This window comes from Phoxinus phoxinus (assembly GCF_949152265.1).
Source record: "Phoxinus phoxinus genome assembly, chromosome: 23".
NCBI lineage: Eukaryota > Metazoa > Chordata > Actinopteri > Cypriniformes > Leuciscidae > Phoxinus > Phoxinus phoxinus.
The window spans coordinates 1,803,756-1,826,871 of NC_136898.1; the positions used below are offsets into that span (position 1 = coordinate 1,803,756).

The 23,116-nt window shown below is 37.8% G+C and overlaps 2 protein-coding genes across 5 annotated transcripts in view; one reads left to right on the forward strand and one right to left on the reverse strand.

The window, feature by feature from the left end:
- Nucleotides 1–4,719: 4,719 nt before the first annotated feature.
- ora5 (olfactory receptor class A related 5) lies at nt 4,720–5,661 on the forward strand (the record flags this gene model as incomplete). The annotated part of the gene is made up of 1 exon (XM_079599052.1): nt 4,720–5,661. One exon carries the CDS (start codon nt 4,720–4,722, stop codon nt 5,659–5,661), a length of 942 nt encoding a protein of 313 aa, XP_079455178.1.
- A 2,502-nt stretch (nt 5,662–8,163) lies between these two features.
- nup155 (nucleoporin 155) overlaps nt 8,164–23,116 on the reverse strand; it is a 44,816-nt gene continuing 29,863 nt past the window's right edge. For all 4 annotated transcript variants that reach the window (XM_079600076.1, XM_079600077.1, XM_079600075.1 and 1 more), the window contains 11 exons: nt 19,922–20,057; nt 18,846–18,999; nt 18,008–18,112; nt 17,767–17,921; nt 16,937–17,066; nt 13,898–14,011; nt 12,092–12,212; nt 11,447–11,557; nt 10,386–10,522; nt 8,991–9,097; nt 8,164–8,918 (listed from right to left, as the gene is read on the reverse strand). In XM_079600076.1, the coding sequence (XP_079456202.1) occupies nt 8,780–8,918; nt 8,991–9,097; nt 10,386–10,522; nt 11,447–11,557; nt 12,092–12,212; nt 13,898–14,011; nt 16,937–17,066; nt 17,767–17,921; nt 18,008–18,112; nt 18,846–18,999; nt 19,922–20,057 (1,409 nt within the window). In that variant the 3' untranslated portion in view covers nt 8,164–8,779. The remainder of the gene's footprint in view (nt 8,919–8,990; nt 9,098–10,385; nt 10,523–11,446; nt 11,558–12,091; nt 12,213–13,897; nt 14,012–16,936; nt 17,067–17,766; nt 17,922–18,007; nt 18,113–18,845; nt 19,000–19,921; nt 20,058–23,116) is intronic.

The following is a 23,116-nucleotide window of genomic DNA, read 5'->3' on the forward strand; positions in this document are numbered from 1 at the left end:
TTCCAAAGTCCTTCAGAATTTTTCTGTGCTCCTAACTTTGTCCACTGTTCTATCTCTTCAGGGTCATCCTCTGCATAAAGTTCAAAAATGTCTCTGGAAGTTTCATTCTCCTGAAGGGAAAGAGTCATCACACTCACACATGATTCAGTCAGTTTTGCAGCCTTTCTGGCAGCAGCGTCTGCAGCGTGGTTCCCTTTGGCTTCCGGGGAGCTGTCAGTAGCGTGCCCGGTGACTTTGATGACTGCTCCTTCTGCGGGAAGATCACAGGCATTCATAAGTTCTTGTACCTGCTGTTGATGTGAGATAGGAAGTCCTGCAGTAGTCAGAAATCCCCTGCGCCTCCATACGGGGCCGAAGCGTGTTCCCTGCTCATGAAAGCTGGAGCCGTCCACGAACAAGTTCATAGCATTAGACAGGGGTTCAGATTGAAGAGGGCTTTGGCTGTCCGCCTCGATCAGTCGGGCACAGTTGTGTGCAGTTCCTTCTTCTGGAAGCAAGGAGGCAGGATTGATAGCAGTTTCAATGTCAATTTGTATGTCCACATTTTTACTCAAGAGAGTGGTCTCCCATTTGGCTCGTCGTTGATTAGAGATGGAGCCTAAACGGGTATTTGTTAACAGTTTCAAAATCTGGTGTCTGGTGTGCAGTATCACCTTTTGATGTGTCACAATGTCACTGCCCACTCTGCACAGTCACATATCAACAGGCACGGATGTTGCCCTGCCATTGAAACAGAAATAGGAGCAGAATAATATCCTACCATCCCATACGAGTTCCGGCCCAGAACCTTTTGACCCAGAGCAGCGGAGTAAGACCGGGTCCCCACCCATGTCCATAGGTGGAAAGGCCTGCTGGCATCGGCATGTCGTAATGCTGGGGAGGAAGCAAGAGTTTCTTTGATACTCACGAAAGCCTCCTCCATCTCCTCAGTCCAGTCGATCAAATCCGATCCAGGTCTTCCTCCTTTCAGTGCCTCTGTGAGTGGTTTAGAGAGTTTAGTCTATTCAGAAACATACTGGCGGCAGTAATTCAAAAGACCCATCACTTGCCTTAAACCAGTGACAGTGTTTGGCTTTGGAAGTTCAATAATAGCTTTAACTCGTTCGGGGGGGATGCGTCGGCCACGCACCCCCACAATCTGTCCCAGATAAGTCACTTCAGGTAATGCTAGCTGTGCTTTCTTCAAGTTCACTTTGACTCCCCCGTTTTGGAGGGCCTTCAAAACAGTCTGAATAGTTTCAGCTCCCTCTCGTGCTTCATTTCTCAAAGGGTATTGTCTTTTGGCTTCATGCAAGGGACCTGGAATGCTCAGAGGCTGAATCTGTGCCAGACCACAATCATATTTGTCTTTTGCCCATACATTTGGGAATTTAGAAATTATAAACTTCAGCGATACTCACAGAATCAGCCACTGCACATCTCTCCTCATGGTGGGGGCCAGTCTGAGATAAGCGAATTGTTTCATTGCAGCCAAGCACTAGCTTATTTTTAGAAAGCTACAGTGTTTTCTCCTACCCAAAATTCAGTCTAATATACATTTTCAGAGTTAGAAATGGTTAGAGGGACAGAAACAGATTTGTGATACACCTGTTTGCCATTTAGACCTTCTATATACAAAGTTTCAGAAGTGATTTCAAGATCGATTGGTTACAACAGCCACATTCAACAGTCCGCGCACCTCAGTATAGGGTCCATCATACTGGTTCTCAGTCTGACCGGCTAAAGCTGCCGCCTGAACAGTCTGAGAAGAGATGGTGGGGGCGGAGGGAGCACGAGAGACCGTCTCACATTTCGCAGCTCTCTCAGCCTGATCACACACTGCCTTTAGACCTTCACTCAAACTGCACAGATCAGATCCTATCTCTCGTCCGATAATTTTTGTCATCCTATCACGTTGAGCAATCAAGCTGGACCACCCATTAATCATGTTAGGGATTGTTTTTTTTTTGTTTGTTTTTTCAGGAGTTATTGGTATACCACCCATCTTACAAATCCATGAATAGGCAAACACAGATAAAAATTTGACTTTATCAGCTTCTTTTTTGTTTGCAGCCAGTCTAACTGCTGTGTGATTTTCCACTCAGAATCAAACCCCTGACTGACCATTTTCTTAATGAGCTGTGCGTATTTCTTTGATCTGAGCTCGTCAGAGCAGAGCTGTTTACAGCGTTCGCTCTCTTCCATTTGGTCAGTACTTTTTTCTTTATCAGTCATTCTTATTGGTCACAGATGAAAAACCACCACAGAAAACGATTTAGCAGCCACAACAATAAATTTGGCGGAAAAATACGTTTAGCAACAATAGTGAGACTTCTACACAATGAAACTGCAAATTATGTTTCGCTTCCCAAGTCACATAAAACTGGTCTATGCCAATTTGGGTCAGACTATATATATATTTATATGTTTGGGACCGTTCCTGATGCATCCCTGGCAAACAACCCTATATTTTACTATTTTAATTTTATTTTATTGATTTAACTAACATCTTGTTCCCTATCTGCCTGAATCACTAACTTCGGGGATCCCCTATCTGAGATGGAAGAGATTGATCAGGTTTTGCGGTGCCACTGGACCTAATCCAGGGACGCCCTCTGCTGGGGTGGTGTACCACACCAGTATTGCCCCACTGGGCCCCCACAGAGTGCGTTTCACTTTTGCTGTTTTAACCAAAACAGCGACCCTTTATACTCTCGTAGTATAAATAATCTTCACTCGCCTCGTCGGAGTGAAGCTCTCCCGTTCCCCTTCAAAATCTCTTCCAATCAGACAGCCCTAATACTTAATAAAATCTTTCTACCTTGTTTGCTGATTTGCCAGAGATGTCACCACAGAATGGTTTCCCGCCAATCCTCCACCAAACTGTTAGGGGGGGCTAACAGTTATAAGACCCGAGACCAGATATGTAGAAAAGATGACCAGGAGTCATGAGGTTCAATCAAAAAGATAAAAATTTACTGAAGAATAGTTTGCAGTTTCATTGGTAGAGCGAGCGTCAAAGTCTCACGAGGAGGTCGCAAGCCAACTCTACCTTACACAAAATCATACACCAATTATACCATTTTGCAAGGGCAAGCATAGCATCATCATACATCTGATTGGCTGAGAGAACATAAAACCATAAACAATTTAACACATGTGAGCAGATAAAAGGTGCCTATCGCCATTAGTTAGGATAGCTGTCGCCAATCCTCAGATTTAGGTCAGCGTTGACCTCGCAGGTTAGAGGAGAGCGCCAGTATGGCTGAGCGTTGTGTCCCCAGTGCCTATGTAGAAAGTCAAACGCACACACACACAGAACAACACCAAATAACATCACCAAGGCCAAAGAGTGCTTGAGCTCTGCATTATCAGTTAACCAAAACATAGCTCCTCAGGAAGAAAGGGAGAGAAATTGCATTGCTCTCAAGAGAAAAATATAATTTCACAAGCACCAAAGAATATAGAAATGATTATGTGATAATGCATATACTTGATTATTGATTATTATAAAAGTAATGTAAGCATTCAAAAGGATATGGAATGAAATATATATATATAACTGACTGAAGAGACAAGGGATTTTGACCAACCCTTCAATACTCTTTGTGGCGGGTTTCGTGGTGACGACGCAAATTATATTCTTTGAAAACTGCCACACTTTCTTTACTACAAACTGCACGGTCCTTACACTGAACAAAAAACTAATCGTTGGTCCACTGTTCTTTGAAAACTCTACACTCTCTATCAACTTTTCGTTTAACGCTAGCCATTTTGCTGTCCTGAACACTGACAGTTCTCTGCATGTGCGTTGTCTGTCACTGCTTGATCTCGAGCATGTCGGGTGACAAAAATTTGACAAATTCATAAATAAATATACATTTTTAACTGAAAAAAATCAACAAAATACCAGATGCAGACATGTTATTATTTTCCAAAAAGCAATAAAAAAAATAGGCCATGACGACTTTTGGGGATTGCCTCATAAGGCCGGTTCAAGTAGTGGGGGGCAGAGGGGCTGGGGGGGCAGTCAAAGGGGGGTGAGGCCTTAGTTTGGTGACCCATGCACTAAAGGGACATGGATGGTGAAGAAAAAAAAATGAGTTGGGAGAAAAAAATTAATCAATGTTTTTGCGTTATCTCGCACAACTTTGCATTCCATTGAGAAACTTTGCGTTCGCTCGCAAAAAAACGTTTTGAGCTCTTTGCGAGAGAATTAAATGTCGCAAAAGCATTAAATTATTATTTTCTGTAAAGCTGCTTTGAAATTATATATTGTGAAAATCGTTATATACTAAACGTGAATTGATTTTAATATTTTTTCCCCACCACCATATCCATAGGCCCGGAACCACAGACCTTATTTTACTCATGAATTGGAAAATCCCATAGGAGATGGGACAAAAATCTGTTTTTCAATAATGTTACATTATGATTAGAATCAAATTACATCAAGGTAGGACCCTGTTTAAAAAAATTGACAAAATTCATCCTCAAAATAAATCAGAAACAACGCAAAACACACATAAACAGTTGGAAAGTGGCAAACTTTAAATTTGTGCAATTATATTAAAAAACAGATATTTGAAATTGAAAAAAGTTGAAGGGGGGTGCGAATGGGTGTCCCTTATTTTGCCACACTGAAGGTGGCAACCCTACACGTGACACACCTTATAAAGTTAGATCTGTAAATGCAAAGCGAGAGCCAGACTTCAGGAGGAGGAAGACAACTCTGCGATGATGAAGATGATGAAGACTCAAGACTGGATCGACTCGTCGATACGAGCGTTTTTCTGCTTGACTGGCATCACGGGAAACTTCTGGCTGGGTTTGCGTTCCCTTCCCAAATCCAAATCTCAAATGCGTCCCAATGACCTCCTGTTCATCAACCTGGCCGTGTCCAATCTCATCACCAACTGCCTGGTGGACCTGCCCGACACACTGGCACAGTTCGTCAACAGCTGGTTCATGGGTACGGGCTACTGTGGCGTGCTTCAGTTCTCCTCCGACCTCTCGGAGACCAGCAGCATCTTCTCCACCATGTTCATCACCGTGTACTGGCACCAGAAGCTGGTCGGGTCCATCAGACGCGGAGGCGCGCCGGTTCCGATGGACAACCTGAGGCTCGTAACCGCGTTCCTCGCTGGGAGTTGGTCCGTGTCGTTGATGTTCAGCGTCCCTCACTTTTTCATCGCGGAACATGATATGAATGAGAGTTTAGAAGTCTGTGAGGAACGTTTCCCAACGCTCGCGGAGAAACGCACGTTTGACGCGCTGTATCTTATCCTGGCGAACGTCGTTCCTCTGGTCGGGATCACGTACGCCAGCGTGCAGATCGTCTTAGTGTTGCTGCAGAGCCAGAAACGGGTTCTGGATCTCTCTAGTAGTGGAAGTAATAGTTCGGGAACGCAAGGAACGAAGGCGGTGAACGGGCAGGTGCGCGCGGTGAACGGGCAGGTGCGCGCGGTGAGCGGCCAGGTGCGCGCGGCGAAGAGCGTGGTGGCGGTGGCGTCGATCTTCATCCTCTGCTGGCTCTCGCACCTCGTGCTGCGCGTCTACAGCAGCTTCAGGAACTCCGTCCTGGCTGTGAAGCTCACCAACTTTTTTGGAGCATCTTACACTTGTTTCGTGCCGTACGTGTATCTGCACGGGGTGAAGAAGCTCGACTGCTCCTGCTGGTAAGGACTGGTGCGAAAAAAAAAAAAGAAAAAAAAAAAAAAGATGTTCTGTGCAACATAATAAAGGCAAATTGTCTAAAATGTAATATCAGGGTTCGTATACGAAAAATGTAACATCCAAAACTTTCAAGGACTTTTCAAGCACCACTTTTTTGGTTTTCAAGGACAACAATCAGAGATCTCACTTATCAAGCAATATCTTTATTATCTTTTAAATGATAAAAAAGGTAAATCGATAAATAAATAAAAAATAATACAACAAAAGGGTAGGCCTACACATTAGGTAATAATGACTAACCATTAAAAGGATACTGTGACAAAGATTTCCTTTTTTTGGATATATATATATATATTGACCTGAAGCTCGACTGCTCCTGCTGGTAAGGACTGGTGCAAAAAATAAAAAAAAACGAAAAAAAATGATGTTCTGTGCAACATAATAAAGGCAAATTGTCTGAAATGTAATGTTTAAATATCAGGGTTCGTACAGATACTGTGAAAAATGAAACATCCAAAACTTTCAAGGAGTTTTCAAGCACCACTTTTTTGGTTTTCAAGGACAACATTCAGAGATCTCACTTAGCAAACAATATCTTTATCTTTTAAATTATAAAAACGGTAAATAAATAGAAAATAATACAACAAAAGGATACGCATTAGGTAATAATGACTAACCATTAAAATGATACTGTGACAAATATTTCCTTTTTTGTATATATATATATTGAGCTGAAGAATGAAAGCTGTATAATATACTTGAATAATTTCAGGTGAAACTCGAAAAGTTCATTTATTTCAGTAATTCAACTTAAAAGGTGAAACTAATATATTATATAGACTCATTACATGCAAAGTGAGATATTTCAAGCCTTTATTTGTTATAATTTTGATGATTATAGCTTACAGCTTATGAAAATCTTTTCACAATATTCTAATTTTGGGTTTTCATAATCTGCCATAATCATCACAATTATAACAAATAAAGGCTTGAAATATCTCACTTTGCATGTAATGAGTCTATATAATATATTAGTTTCACCTTTTAAGTTGAATTACTGAAATAAATGAACTTTTGCACCATATTCGAATTTTTTTTTCGAGTTTCACCGATCAATTTCACTCATAGATGGCTCTATGTCAATATGGGTGTGAAAAAGATTGTTTTTATCAATAAAATGAAACTATTTATAGCCTATTTTCCTCCAATAATTCAAGCACCTTTCATAAATATGTCTGTTTTCCAGCAAAAAAGTCAAATTCAAGAACGTCAAGCACCTGAACTACGAACCCTGAAATATGCAAAATGTTTTAGGAATAAAGTGTTGATGATATATGAACGAACCCCTCAGTAAAAACCTTCAGATTATAGATAACACTGTAAAGTTTGATGTGTGTAAAGCTGCTGAAGTGGAGGATATTTTTCTGCATATGAAATATACAGATGCAAATAAATAACGTGCAATAAAATGTTTTCTTTCCAATAAACACGTGATGAAAAGCATTTAAAATTGACCAATGCATTGAAAAAAAAAAATCTAACGGCATGAACATGTAAATAAAGTTTGAATAATTAGTCGTGCATGTAAATAAATCTGTTATTTCACATTTTTGTATGAATTGCGTGTGAATATATATAACTGCTGTATCATGTTTCCACCACCAAAGCAAAAACCTGAAATGATTGTCCCTCCTGCGCTTTAATAATTGCTGCCAGCAATCACAGTAATTATGTTCGCTATGCCACTTAACAAATTATAATCTGCATATGAATGCAATCCTCCTCATGTTATTTTTTTGATGTGACATCAGCATAAAAATCTGTTAAAGACAAAAGATTATACAAGACATCAAATTATACAAATATATTTACATTATACAAGTAGCCTATATAAAATTAGCAAATTACAAATAACAGTTAATGAATTGTTTATACATCGTTTATAATTTGCCATTTTCAATTGTGTGTATATATACCTTTTAATAATTTGTAAGAAAAACATTTAATTTATAACAATATCTCTCTATAAATACAATTAAATTAGACTAAATTAAATAATACAATTAAACTATAAATACTATTTACAATTAGCAAATTACAAATAACAGTTAATTGTTTATATATGTTTATAGCCTACATCGTTTATAATTTGCCATTTTCAATTGTGTATATATATATAATTTTATAATTTAAAATAATTTGTAAGAAAAACATTTAATTTATAACAATATCTCTCTATAAATATATATATACACTAAAAAATGCTGGGTTGTTTTAACCCAATTTTGGGGCAAATATGGACAAACCCAGCCGTTGGGTTAAATTTTTAAATTGCATATTTGACCCAAAATTGGGTTAAAACAACCCAGCATTTTTGAGAGTGTTTATATATATATATATATATTTAAATAATGTAAATTATTTATAGATGATGTAAATTACAAAGAATATAGTAAAATATTTCAGAAAAACAAAACAAAAATTCAGAAAATTATACATTTTACACAATTGTGATTTAAAAGAAAACTTTTATTATTTTCAAATCATTTGCAATACATATTACACAAAACTAAATGGTGGTTGAAAACGATTCAGACTTTCATAAAAATGAGTAATTTTCATAAAACAGTCCCGCTAGTACAAAACGCCCGAGAGCATGATGTGTCCATTCAGAAGTGTCATAACTTAAAAGAAAACAGCATTGATGGGAAATTTGCCATAGATATGGTGAATATTATAACGGGCCTGCTTCATCCTCAGCGTTTGCACACGTAAAAAAAAAGTGTCACCGCACTCTCAGAAAGTGTTTTATCAGTAGAAAACATCTAGAATAAGGGAGTTTATGAACAAATACTGTACAGATACCAATGATTATCGATAAACACGAGAAGATTTACCCTCATATCTGGAATTCTCAGCACAAAAACCTCCGCAAACCCAAGAATGCACATCTGAAGAGTTTATTCTGCCGTCTGTCGGGCATTTCCAGAGCTGGATGAGTGAACATTATTCAATTTCTGGCCCAAAGGCAGCAGTAAATCTACAGACTGAAGCCCTGCTGTGATGAGAAGTCCATCAAGCGGACACGAGAGCTGTAAACACTGATGAGGATCCGCAAGCGTCCTCAGTGGAGCTTCTCCAGTTTGGCCTGAAGGGATTTGAAGTTGCGTATGATGTCCTGCAGGGCGGCGTTCGGACTCAAGGACTGCAGCTCCACCAGATAACCACAGATATTATCCAGACAAGCGTTCGTAAACCTCCGCCTGAGAGAGAGAGAGAGAGTGTGAGAGAGAGTATGATGTGAGATGTAGGAAAGATCTGGAGAGGATGTGTACCTGTCATAGGTGGGCACACGGCTGGGATCGTCCACGTATCCCGACAGGAGCACATGGATGCACTGCACCAGATGCAGAGGTCTCTTCAGGCGCTGCCAGCACGGGTCCTGCAGAGAAACACACATTTATTGCTGAAAAAAAAAAAAAATTGTGTGCCTATACACGGGTTTCTGTGCAACGTCATCACACAGATGCGCGCGCATCTAAGAGGCAGAAAGCAACAGTCTTTACGGCTATATCCAGCAGAAGCAGAGATGACGCGGAGCTGTTGTGCTGTAAACTAACCTAAATGCATAGGGTATGTCATGTTTTTATGATTCGCAAACTTAGTTGGACAATTTCATTCTAGTCAAGTAACTAACGTTTTACATAATGTTATATTAATATGCAAATGAAACACAAGCAAACAGATCCAACTCTGAAATTGCAGTTTATTATTGAGTCAACAAGAATTTACAAACAATGCGAAATCTACGTTAATTACAATGTTCTTTTACAGAACTCGGCATAACATATAGCGGTCTTGCCTCGTGGATGCGCGCGCATCCGGTATTGTTTGTATACAAGAAACCTATGTATATAAATATATATATATTTATATTTGAGTGAAAGAACCAAAAAATCATTTTTTAATACATTTTAGGGTTAATTATTTAATATTTTTTTACAAATAAAATATGATATTAAAACAAAATAAATAAACTTTAAAACTATAATATATAACTACTATATTTAAATAATTTATATAACTAGCATTAAGCAATCCTTAAAAGTATTATGGATTAATTACTAAATAATAAAAAATAAATGTTTTTAAAAGTAAATAAATAAATAACTACCGTTAAGCAATCCTAATAGGATTATGGATTTATAAATAATAATAAAAATACTGATTTTTATATATATATATATATATATATATATTTAAAAGTAAATAAATATACGTTAAGCAATTTTTTAAAGGATTATGGAGTAATAAACAAATAAAAAATCCTAAAAAAATATAAACAAATTAATAAATAAATAAAAAGTAAATAAATATAGAACTACCATTAAGCAATCCTTCAAAGTATTATGGATTAATGTATAATAAAAAATACTGAAATAAAATAAAATAAATAAATAAATATATATAGGTAAATTTTTTTTATATATATATATATATATATATATATATATATATATATATATATATATATATATATAAAAAAATGGTTTTCTTTTTTTAAAGAATATTAATTAAACAAGTACTCTAAAACAATCCTTAAGAGGATTATGGGAAAACCGAATGCACAAACTGAAGAGAGCTTGAGCTGGTGATCTGAACGGCGCAGTGGTTTTGCAAGTTTTAAAGGCGCTATATATAAAATAAGTGTATTATTCTCATTCTCGCACCCGTGTCTTGAAGAGCTGGTCGTAGACCTCGAGCAGACGCGGCAGCTGGACGCCGATCTCCTGCGTGGTGAAGGTGACGAAGCCCACGTCCCAGTTTAGCCGGCACACCTCCTGCTCCAGGAACTTCACCAGGAAATCTGAGGAGCACAGCGAACAGCATCAGATCACGTGACCTTCACAAACACAGCGGAGTAGGGCTGGGTATCAACGGTTCTCCACACGATACCATGACCAGGGTTCCTGAACCATACTTTTTTTACAATACCAATTTTATGAACAGAAAATGTTATAGCGGAGGCTGAGGCTGTACATTAATAAGATACAAGATACCTAGTTTAATCTGAGTTAATTTCGTTTAACCCGTTTTAATTTTTCAGGATTCAATATTTTTTTTTCCCCGTTTTAATTTTTCTGGGTGGTTAAATTAAGTTTTATTAATCAAAAAGCATATGTAATGAAGGAAGTTTCAATCATAAAACTTTTTTTTTTTCAATTTTTTTTTTTTTACCAAGTTCTGTGCTTTCCTTTTTATTCAGTCTATATTCCATTTTAATGGTTTAATCAAAAACATATCTAATTAATTTAATTCATAAAAACTATTTATTAATTTGTATACAATAATAGGGCCCTAATTAAATAATTTTGTAAAAGTTTTTTTTGCATTGTGTATTTTAATTTTTCTTGTAATAAAATGAAGGCATAAACATTAATGTATCTTTCATTCAAATGAAAATTAAACAAGTCCTTTAATTTTTGTAACAAGTGATGCACAACAATTCTACTGTTAAAATTATAACATGGAAGAAAATTAGTTTTAATAATAACTGTATTATTATATTAGCAGTATTACGATATACATTATAATGTACAAGAGTAATATATTTCTATTACAGTTTTTTTTTTAAAAGTTAAACCAAACTTTTATTTTGACGGGTTGCCGTGTAGAGCTTCTTCTGTGATAGTTTCTCTCAACTTAAATATTGTGAGAATCAGTCAGTGCCTAACAAGTGTTGACCTCGACACCCAGCCCTTGACCTCTGAACTGATCGGGGAAGCGGTACCTAATGGAAAGTATCGTGGCGTTCCAGCGTACAACTTTCCCAGCGACACGAGCTTCAGGCTCAGCGCTCTCATGCGGTCCGCTGGGCTCATGGCCACACTGTCACTCAGCTCTGAAACACAAAACAAGCCGTCACACACACACATCCACGACACACACACACACACACACGACCTGGAGAGGTTTTACCAAAGACACTAGATGACCAGCATGCAACCTTTAGCCAAAGAAAGGGTAAGAGAGAGATAGATAGATGTCTACGCATGTTAAAGTATGTGAGATAAAGTCTTTTACATTGAAGGTAAAGCGGTGGTATAAAATAAACCAGAACTGCACACACATTTAAATATAATAAATGTTTGTTTTATTTAGTTATTCACACCAGTGTTGGAAGCATCCTTACCACAGGTCATTAAGGATTGTATTTGAATTTTGAATGTGTATAAATTACATGTTAGTTTTATTCTATGATTAGTATTAATTTTTTAGAAAAGCCTTTCTAGGGACCCGAGATGCAAATTAGCTTATGCTATACTCTCGATGTGCAATACAATTTGTCCAGTTTTTGACTGGAATCATGTTTTTTTTTTGGTACTGTCCTTATATAAATAAAATCTCCCCAATATAAGAGCATCTCTGGTTTTACCCTTCTCAATGATCTCCTGCCACAGCGAGTGCACCAGGATCGGATCCGAATGTCCCGCACAGTGAATGATGGCCAGCTTACACTCCGACAACCGGAAGTGATCCGCAAACTCGCCGTACAGCTTCAGAGAGGAAGACAACAGAGGAGATGTTAGCGGTGCAGCGGATCACAAGATCCACGGTCCGGATCATTCACGGTTATTGAGCCACGGATCGGCTTTTCATTTATTACTTAAAGCTCGCCTGAAGTTCTTCGATACCACATCAAAAACTACTAGCCTAACTTATACAGTTCAAACATTATTAAAAACAAGTGAACCGTCAGTAATAAAATAAGAACAAGCAGAGATAAATACTAAATAGCAAAGTTAAAGTCTTAACAGTTGTACTCAGGTACAGAAATGAATAATTAAGCCTGAATGTAAAAAAACCACTTTGTTCACTGTAGAAATTAAATATAGGTTCATCTTTGTTAAAGCTTTATTCTGTTGTTTTATTAACATTAACGACAGACAACAGCAGGAATATTAGGCTGCTGTCTCTTTAAGAACGCATAAACTGACAAACATCCGGTTTCTTTCTCAACTGTTCACTGATGACAGAACCGAGAGAACACTTGCAGAGATATTTAGGGTATTAAGACATAATTGTGTGTATTTTCAAGGGCAAGGAAACGCGAATGAGGAATCAATTCTGTGTTTGAGCTCTTGTCTGAAACACACCTCTCTCTCTCTCTCTCTGTGTGTGTGTGTGTGTACTTGTACAACTATCTTTGTGAGGACCAGTTTGAGTTTAAGACCATCAGAGTGAGGACAAAGAGAGTAAAGTGGGGACATTTTGGCCGGTCCTCTCTTTCTGAGACCCTTTAAAGGCCTGTTTGAGGGTCAAGACTTTGTTTTAGGGATCAGGCTATGAGGTTAAGGGTCGGTTTAGGGTCAGGGGTCGGGTTAGGCACTTAGTTGTGTTGGGTAAGGTTAGGGTAAGCTGCTAGAGATTGCATTGTGTCAATGAATGTCCTCATAAAGATAGATGTACAAGAAGTGCCAACTAGCCTCTCCCTATGGAGAATCCCTTTCCCACTCTACACAAAGCGTTGTCGGGATGATTTCAGTTTCGCGTATCTCCCCCGAAGTGATAAAATTCTGTCTAAAAATGTTCAAGGCCAGACAAGTAGTTTGTTAAGGCTTTGAATTACAAGCCTGCGCACATATATTCAAACGCGCATAACTATAGAATTAATTCTTGATGCGCACGTGAGCGGCATCAGTGTTTCTCACAGGTTCAGTTTAAAGTCTGTGTAGAGAAAACGGTGTCGTCTTAGCGGTCTCTAATTTAATAACTAATGATTTTTTCGACGGAAGTGAATCAATCAAAACTATCTTTAGCTGGACAATATCTTTATTCAAGAACCGCTATAAAGACAAAACAATCTGTTACCTTAAATTATACGTTTATCTCTGTAAAGCAGCTTTGAAACAATCTACATTGTTAAAGCGCTGTATAAATGAAGATGACTTGACAAGAATGTGTGTGTATGCGCACAGATAACGCGCCAGTTACGAGTTTCGCCTCTTCTTTTGTGTTTAAAATGGTTTGAATGTGTAAATTGTGAAGACAAAACACATCCAAATGATAAACTTTCACTCAATGAGGGTTAAATGTATCAGTTAATCCACGAATCACACGCGTGCCGATCCGTGGGACCCGATCCGTACGGACCAACTGCGATCCGTTGCACACCTAGGAAATGTTCATACAACACAACAGAAGCTCACATTGGCTGAACTGAACCGTCGTCTTCGCTTACCTTGGTAATGTCCATGAGCTCAGAGTCGAGCTGTGTCATGGCTCCCTGCACTGAGGGATGCTGGGAATACTGTCTGCGCAGGGATTCCTGGATCTGCACCTGAATCCGCACCACCTGAGGATCACAGCAGCATTACGGCTCTGCAGGACTCATGACGCTGCATTAAAGACCGGTTTAAGGCCTTTAAAAGACCAAGAACAGATTTTAAGGAATAAAGTGCATATTTTCCGGACTATAAGTCGCACTTTTTTCATTGTTTGACTGGTAGTCAGGTGTGACATCAAAATTAATTCATACTGACTGAGATGAACCAAGAGAAAACATTACCGTCTACAGCCGCGAGAGGGCGCTCTAGTTAGCGGAGTTGTTCAGAAGCGACACCGAGGAAGAACTCAATGGATTCAGTGTTGAGGAATGAGATCGGGAGCTTGGTGAACTTGCTTACCGGTAACTTGTTGGACTCGCTGGCTAATGTTAGTTTAGCCTATTCAGCCTCCCAGATATATGTTCTTTATGCTGTTGTGTAGCTGAATAACTGTGAATGTGTTACGCTAACACACCGGACACTGTAGTCAGTAATTTCATCCCTTAAAACTCATCTTTAATCAACAAAATGACACATGTAAACGTTTTTCCTTGAAAAACAATGTTAAAGTCCCCCCTGTGGTGAAAATCCAGCTTTTAATGTTGTTTATGTGGTGTTTTTAATATGTTTTAACGATGTATAAAGTCGACAGCATTGCTGAGTATTTTCTGCTTAAAACTGCAGTGAACCAAAGACAGTCTCAAAAACACGCTTTGAAATCGCTGGTGTTTCTGACGTCACAAACTACCTTGTAACCAATCAGATCAACGTGTGATCGTCCACCAGTGGATCTCTGAGTGAGTGAGTGAGTGGAGGCGGGGCTCATTTGCATATTCATAGAACCGCGTATACTAAATGAGGCAAGGGTGTCGAGTTACATTCAAGATATTATAAGGCATGACGAAGAAAAATGCCTTAAAAAAAATGACTCCATCTGAGTTAAGGGATAAAATGATTGACAGCAGTAGGTGAGTACTTAGTTTGTCACCCATGGCTTTTAAATTTTGGCTTTATTTTTGTTCAATAAATAATGACACAGTATAATATGTCATGTGTTGTTCATCTGAGGTTGTATTTACCTAATTTTAAGACCTGCTAACGACCAGACGATTTTTTTATTATGTCCTGATAAATAAAACCATAGAATTGGAGGTGTCCATTCTTTTTCACATGACTGTATATATATATATATATATATATATATCATTGTAAATAGTATGTGCTAGGATTGTACAAACAAAGTTATGCTTATAGAAGAATGACATTTATGACAAGTGAGTCATCCATCATTCCTCCTAAACTGTAAACAAACAAAGCTTCAGGGTTGAGTGCTGGACACACCCTTACACACAGTTGTGTTTGTACGTTTTAAATAGTAACGTGGCAGATGTCGAACAGGTCTGGCTCCATAGCTCAGTGGTTAGAGCACTGGTCTTGTAAACCAGGGGTCGCGAGTTCGATCCTCGCTGGGGCCTGGGAATCAATTTTGCATGAGTATCAAAAACAAATTTATACAACTTTTAACAAGAGAAACACTTATAAGTCATCACATGTGTGTCTGACTCGTGTGTGCTGAAGACCTGCAGACTATGTGCTGAGCGCCTACAAAAACCTAAAAGGTATCTATTGTCTATATGTAGTATCAGATTTATATACAAAGTTTTTAAATTTAAGAAATTTAACTATACAAATTAAAATGTTAATATTAGTTTTTAAATATTATTATAATATTTCTTAAATAACCATTTAAAATGTTACAGTACAGAGTTACATTAGCTAGATTTCAGACCCTGGAAATCCAGAGTTCGCTCAGCGGGTTACTCTGGCGTTGAGTAATGATGCTCATTAACTATGCCCTTGTAGCCGAGCTGGACCAATCACGTTGGGTTATCTGATATAGGCGGGATGACGACAGCGCTGTGACGTCGAAGTCATTAGTAAACGGTTATGGATGAACACCAGTCGTTTGAAACAGCTTTAGCCGCTACAATGAACGAGTTAGACGTGGCTTTTCATCTAAAAGAGGAACACAAGATGGCGCTCGAATCGTTCCTTTGCTAGAGGACGTTGTTGCCGTCTAGCCGACCGGATACGGCGAGAGTATAATCTACCAGTTAGCTCCGCTGGTAGCTAAGCGTTTGTGATTGGTCGTAGTGTTATCCAATTGCGTGCAGTGAGATTTTCAAATGCATGCTTGGTGCCGCCCCTCGAGTTGGCTGATTTTCATTACTCAATGCCAGACCCTTAGGCCTCATCCACACTACTGCGTTTTAGTTTACAAATGGAGGATTAAAACGAATACGATCTCCGTCCACACCAGAACGACTGAAAACGCGGATCACGTGACCTCACCAACACTGGGCATGTGCGTGCGGTGTAAACAGGCGCATGTAGTCAGTGTTAGCATTGTAAAATGCAGAATTTACTTGCACAACAGCTGCTAGCAAAGACATCAACGTCAGTAACGCTTGTAATTCGTTATCAGTGTTGCAGTCACTAACGTTACGTAGTCCAGGCTGGTTTTGTATGCTTTCTTACGGGGACGGGTCATGTGATGGATGACTGACGAATCAGAGAAGGATACGCCATGACTGATGACACCCAATCATAGAGCCGAGCGTGAGCCTCTGCGTCATCGTTTCTATAGTCCTCTGTTATGACCGTCTTCACTAAAACGCCCTCCGGAGATTCAAAACGCAAAACGGGGTCGGCCGCGTTTCTAAACTTCTCCGTTTTAGGTTTTCTGTAGTCTGGACGGGAGGTGCAAACGTAGCATAAGGTCTCCGTTTCTAAACGAAAACGCAGTAGTGTGGATGGGGCCTTAATCTTTCGGATTTGGGTCTGGATTTTCAGGCTAGCTTCAAAAACCCTGGAACCTTTTTATTTACCATAAACGTCACAATTAGTTTACACAAATGGCTCATTCAGTGAACACATTGCTTCGGTGTCATTACCTCCATCTTCTCCTCCAGTTCATGCAGGAACTCTCCGTCGGCTCCCAGTGAAGACGCGCAGGACGAGCTCTTGGCCGAGAGGATGGCCCTCGAGATGTACTCCAAACGCTGCTTCAGGGAGATCTCCGTGCTACACACACACAGAAGCAACACTGACCACTCACGTTCATCTGACACCAACGGATCGAGGCAAATTGAACCTTTATGGGTTCATATGAATGTAAAAAACAGGAATACCAAAAATAGAAACATTAAAATAAGTAATGCTTGAAAAAGCATAATTATTTTTAAGCATTTTTTAAATAAAAAGTAACAAAAAGAATTGTTCATGGAATTAAGAAATCAACGGTTCACAGATAATTGAATTTGATTGCAATAATTTAATTAAAATAACTTTTTTCACTAAATAAATATAAATAAATTAACTAATATAAAATGCTGGAATGAATAAAAAAACAAAAACAACGTTCAAGTAAAAACAACTAAAAACAGTAAATAGCAAAAATAAAAATATAGACAGATAAACATAGAAAAACCTAAAAGAACTAAAGTAAATAAGTAAATAAAACTAAAAATGAATTAAAAAAGCCGGAAAAAAAAACAAAACAAAAAAACTAATAACCAATTTAAAAAGTCGATAAACATTTTATAAATATAAAAAATGCACGAAAAACTAAAAATTAAATTGCAAATAAGCTAAATAATAAATATGTGCACTAAAAACTAAAGAAAAATACCTAATTAAAAACAGATTCCTTTCCCACAAATGTTTAATAAATGTAAATGAAGAGTGATTTTGAACCAGTAAGATGTCAGTGGGCGGGGCTGACCTGTGCATGTCTGCCAGTCGCGCCAGCACGTGCGCCGCTTTGCCAAAGCTCCGGTTCTTCTCGTAGTATCGCCACAGAAGGTCCATGTTACGCACTTTACTCTGGTCCTGTTTGATCATGTGCATCAGGTGATCCTCGAGGTATGGGGAGTTCACCTGCACCGGAGGAGAGAGGCTGCTTAACACTCGCAGCAAAGAGACCTTAACCGATGTGGCACAACTCTGCATCATTTCTGTCATACCTCCAGAAGTTTGTCGGTGAGATCGGCCTGGATGAGCCAGTTATAGAGAGCGATGTGGAAGAGCTCGTCTTGAGACCTCTGAGCGAGACCCAGCATCTGCTCAAACTGTGGGAGGAATCAGTGCCGTTAACATTAAAGATCCTGTTCTTTCACTGAAATTAGGCTGGAAATAACATAACACAAGTACTAGGGGGAAAACGTAAACTAAAATTAGAATTAAAAAAAATAAAAAAAATCAATTGATTATTTAGTTTAATTAGTTTTTCTAAGTCTGTTTGTTAGTTTTAGTAGCAATTTACTTTTCAAGTTTTCGTTTTTTACATTTAATTTAAATAAAAAATTGATATACACTACAAATAAAATCACTAAAGCAACTAAAGTAAATAAAACTAAGTAAAAAACTACAATAAATGAACTGAATTAAAAATAAAATAAAAAAGCAAAAACTAAAATTTGGAATTAAATGAAAAACAAAAATATATACACTGAAAACCTAAAAAAATTAATAAAAAATTATTTATTTTCAGTTTAAGGTAACTATAATAACCTTGGTACTAAATTACTAAAACAGACAAATAGTAATATAAAATAAAAATTGCAATAAAAAAAAAAAAGTTAAAGTTTCTAAAAACAAAATAAATTAAGGCTAAATAGAAACAAAACAAAAAACATTTGCACATAGCAAAATTACTAAAACTTCAACCAAAATGAAAACTGAAAATATATAAAAAGATAAAAGCCAATTGAAAATATTAACAAGTACTTCCATTGGAAAATTAAAATATCACGGCATCAAACAGTTTTAAACTGAAGTTCTAGCAGGTGGCGTGTAACTCACATGGGCGGCAGCGTCCTCATTGCTCAGCATGTTGGGGTCAGAGGTCATGACGGGCGGCCCGGGTTGTTTAGGCACGCTGGGAGACTGAGGGGCCGCTTTACTCTGGTTCACCAACTCCTGCATGGTGTCCGTGATGCATTTATAACAGGACAGTCTGGACAAAAATGTAATATATGGCTTTTATTATTTATTTATGGCCGGATTCAAACCTGCAACTCCCACCTGAGCACCTCAGGATCCAATATGAGGAGTAGGGCTGTCACATTTTTTTTTTTTCTAATTTCGAAATATTCGTCGAATAAAAAAGAAAAAAACCTGCATATTTTGAATGCAAAAAAACTGCACATCGGCCAGAGCTGAGCGTGTGTGTTCATCAGCTGGAAACACTGTCAGCAGAAAGCGCTCCGCACTCGCTCAGATCAAGCCGAGCGTCCGGTGTTTCTGATGAACTATATGTAGATGTAGTGAGTAGAAGTGTGTTTCTGAATGCCAGTTTGCTATTTAGTGTTCATGTAGTTCATTACGCGTCTGTTGAAGAGTGTTTTCTCAGGTTTTCTGATGCACTAACACACTTTATGCACGATTGTAACCTAATTTTTCTTGCATGCACATGATTATATTTTATTTAAGAACAATTGTTTCAAAAGTGAATGCACTTTAAAAAGTAAATGTCATTTCAATGAAAGATGCGATGCTGGATTTGGGTTATATTTGCTTATTGCGCTCGCTTGCGCCCTCTCGTGGGCATAGGAGACAATACAGTACTTTTTTCCTTTAACACAATATTGCCTTTAAAATTCAAATATAAATTTAGGTATTTTACACTTAAAGCCCTGTTTTCAGATCGTTTCTGATGAAATAGAACGGTTAAGTTTAAAATTTGGACACATGCTGCTGTCCCGAGAATTTTCCTTTTCTTTCGCTTTTCAACGATCTGAAAACAGGGCTTTAAGTGTAAAATACCGAACTTGTCCTTTAAGAAAGAAATTTGAATTTAAATTTTCAGCCATTTTGACAGCCCTAATGATGAGTATGTGTATGTATGTGTGTGTGTGTGTGTGTGTGTGTGTACCGACCTCTCCTGGAAGGCCTGCTGGCCGGTGGAGTCCTCCTCTGGTTCTCCGTTCCTGTAGAAGTGCGGCCCCAGTTTCTGAGGGTCTTTTTTATCAGCGGCCGTGAGACACAGCTCCACCACTCCCTCATAGAAACGCACTGAACGGGAGAGAAGGGGGTCAGTTTGCAATATAAAGATCGTACAGTTCCTCTGCATTTTAGGGATGCAACGATACCATTTTTTCAGAATCGATCCGATCCGATACCAAACATTCTGAGTATCGACCGATACCAATCCGATACCAGCACAGTTTTTTTCTTTTTAATCAAGTAGAATTTCTATAACTCTGTGTGTTGAACTGATAATCACTCTTTTGTGTGTTAAAAACAATCTACTTAATACAGACAACTTCATTATAAAGAAAAACAACAAATAAAAAAAAGATATGATCATAATCTGTGACAAAAATGCTATTATAAACTAGATAAGTGGATAATTCAGTAGTAAAATTTAGTCTAGAAAAAATCACAAGTGCACAATAATTGTATTAAATCTGAACATGAAAAAATATTTAGTGGGGAACAAATATGAGACAATAAGTGTAACAATAAATTTGGTAAAACGTTACACATTACTCTTTGTATTGTTGTAAAATACATTCATGAAAAACAAGATAACAAAAATCAAAAAGATTAATTATTTTATAGCCTACTATAAAATTGAGACATGTTTTAAATGTATAGCAAAGCGGTTTAATGAGGCAGCAACATATGATATATACATAGGACAGAACTAGAAAAGCTATTAATAATCGTTCATTGCGTCACTGTATTATGATATGAAAGGCTCCAATACAGTGCGGCACACAGCGCTTATGCGCATCCCGAGCGCAGAATGATGCGCTTGAAGCAACACGAGTCACAGCGCGCAGCGCTTCGAGTCCGCATTGAAAAGTTCAAATCACAAAGGAAAGACATATTGATGCGTAGTGTATTATACAGAATCTATATATGCAATAGTTTATTGAGAATTTTCTTTTAACAGTTTTAAATGTCAGTTACTGTGCGCGTGAAGAACAATTATAGTGCTCTGACTCCAGTGTTGTGAGAGACACCCGGTAGAAAGTAACATGATGCAGCAATAAAGTCCAGCAAGATAAAGTTGTTTAATGCAAAACTATAGACCTTTATCTACAGATCAAGTATAATTATAGTAACTTTGAATCATCTTGGAGAGAGTTTTTCATCGTGTTGACTCGTAACCGAACGCGACGCTGTTTGATGATGAATGGAGAATGACTGACAGCCGCAGCGGAGGGAAAAGTGTACGTGATCTTGAATTTAATGACTTAAATATTCATTTCTATCTCACATTATACTATATAATGGCTTTCGAACACTTATAATATAGTGCAGGACAACTTTATGGTGCTTTATAATGTTTTTGTGCCTTTTGTGGGGCTTAACAATAGCACAGAATAGTATACGCACAATATCGGATTTGGATCGGCCTCGTCTGACCGATACCCGATCCGGCAAAAATGGCAGTATCGGAGCCGATACCGATACTGAATATCGGATCGATGCATCCCTAGATAGTTCACCCAAAAATTAAAATTAACCCATGATTTACTCATCCTGAAGCCATCCTAGGTGTGTATGACATCCTTCTTTCAGACGAATACAATCTGAGTTATGTAAAAAAATATCCTAGCTCTTCCAAGCTTTATAATGAGAGTGAATGGGTATATTGGTTTGGAAGTCCATCTATCCATGATAAAAGTGGCACTTTTATCATAGATAGATGCACTTTTATGATGGATAGATGCACTTTTATCATAGATAGATGCACTTTTATGATGGATAGATGCACTTTTATCATGGATGGGTGCACTTTTATGATGGATAGATGCACTTTTATGATGGATAGATGCACTTTTATGATGGATAGATGCACTTTTATCATGGATAGATGCACTTTTATGATGGATAGATGCACTTTTATGATGGATAGATGCACTTTTATCATGGATAGATGCACTTTTATCATGGATAGATGCACTTTTATCATGGATAGATGCACTTTTATGATGGATAGATGCACTTTTATGATGGATAGATGCACTTTTATGATGGATAGATGCACTTTTATGATGGATAGATGCACTTTTATGATGGATAGATGCACTTTTATGATGGATAGATGCACTTTTATCATGGATAGATGCACTTTTATCATGGATAGATGCACTTTTATCATGGATAGATGCACTTTTATCATGGATAGATGCACTTTTATGATGGATAGATGCACTTTTATGATGGATAGATGCACTTTTATGATGGATAGATGCACTTTTATGATGGATAGATGCACTTTTATGATGGATAGATGCACTTTTATGATGGATAGATGCACTTTTATGATGGATAGATGCACTTTTATCATGGATAGATGCACTTTTATCATGGATAGATGCACTTTTATCATGGATAGATGCACTTTTATGATGGATAGATGCACTTTTATGATGGATAGATGCACTTTTATGATGGATAGATGCACTTTTATGATGGATAGATGCACTTTTATGATGGATAGATGCACTTTTATGATGGATAGATGCACTTTTATCATGGATAGATGCACTTTTATCATGGATAGATGCACTTTTATCATGGATAGATGCACTTTTATCATGGATAGATGCACTTTTATCATGGATAGATGCACTTTTATCATGGATAGATGCACTTTTATCATGGAAAGATGCACTTTTATGATGGATAGATGCACTTTTATGATGGATAGATGCACTTTTATGATGGATAGATGCACTTTTATGATGGATAGATGCACTTTTATGATGGATAGATGCACTTTTATGATGGATAGATGCACTTTTATGATGGATAGATGCACTTATCATGGATAGATGTACTTTTATCGTGGACGGATGCACTTTTGTCGTGGATGGATGCACTTTTATCATGGATGGATGCACTTTTATCATGGATGGATGCACTTATCATGGATGGATGCACTTTTATCGTGGATGGATGCACTTTTATCGTGGATGGATGCACTTATCATGGATGGATGCACTTTTATCGTGGACGGATGCACTTTTATCGTGGACGGATGCACTTTTATCGTGGACGGATGCACGTTTATCATGGATGGATGCACTTTTATCGTGGACGGATGCACTTTTATC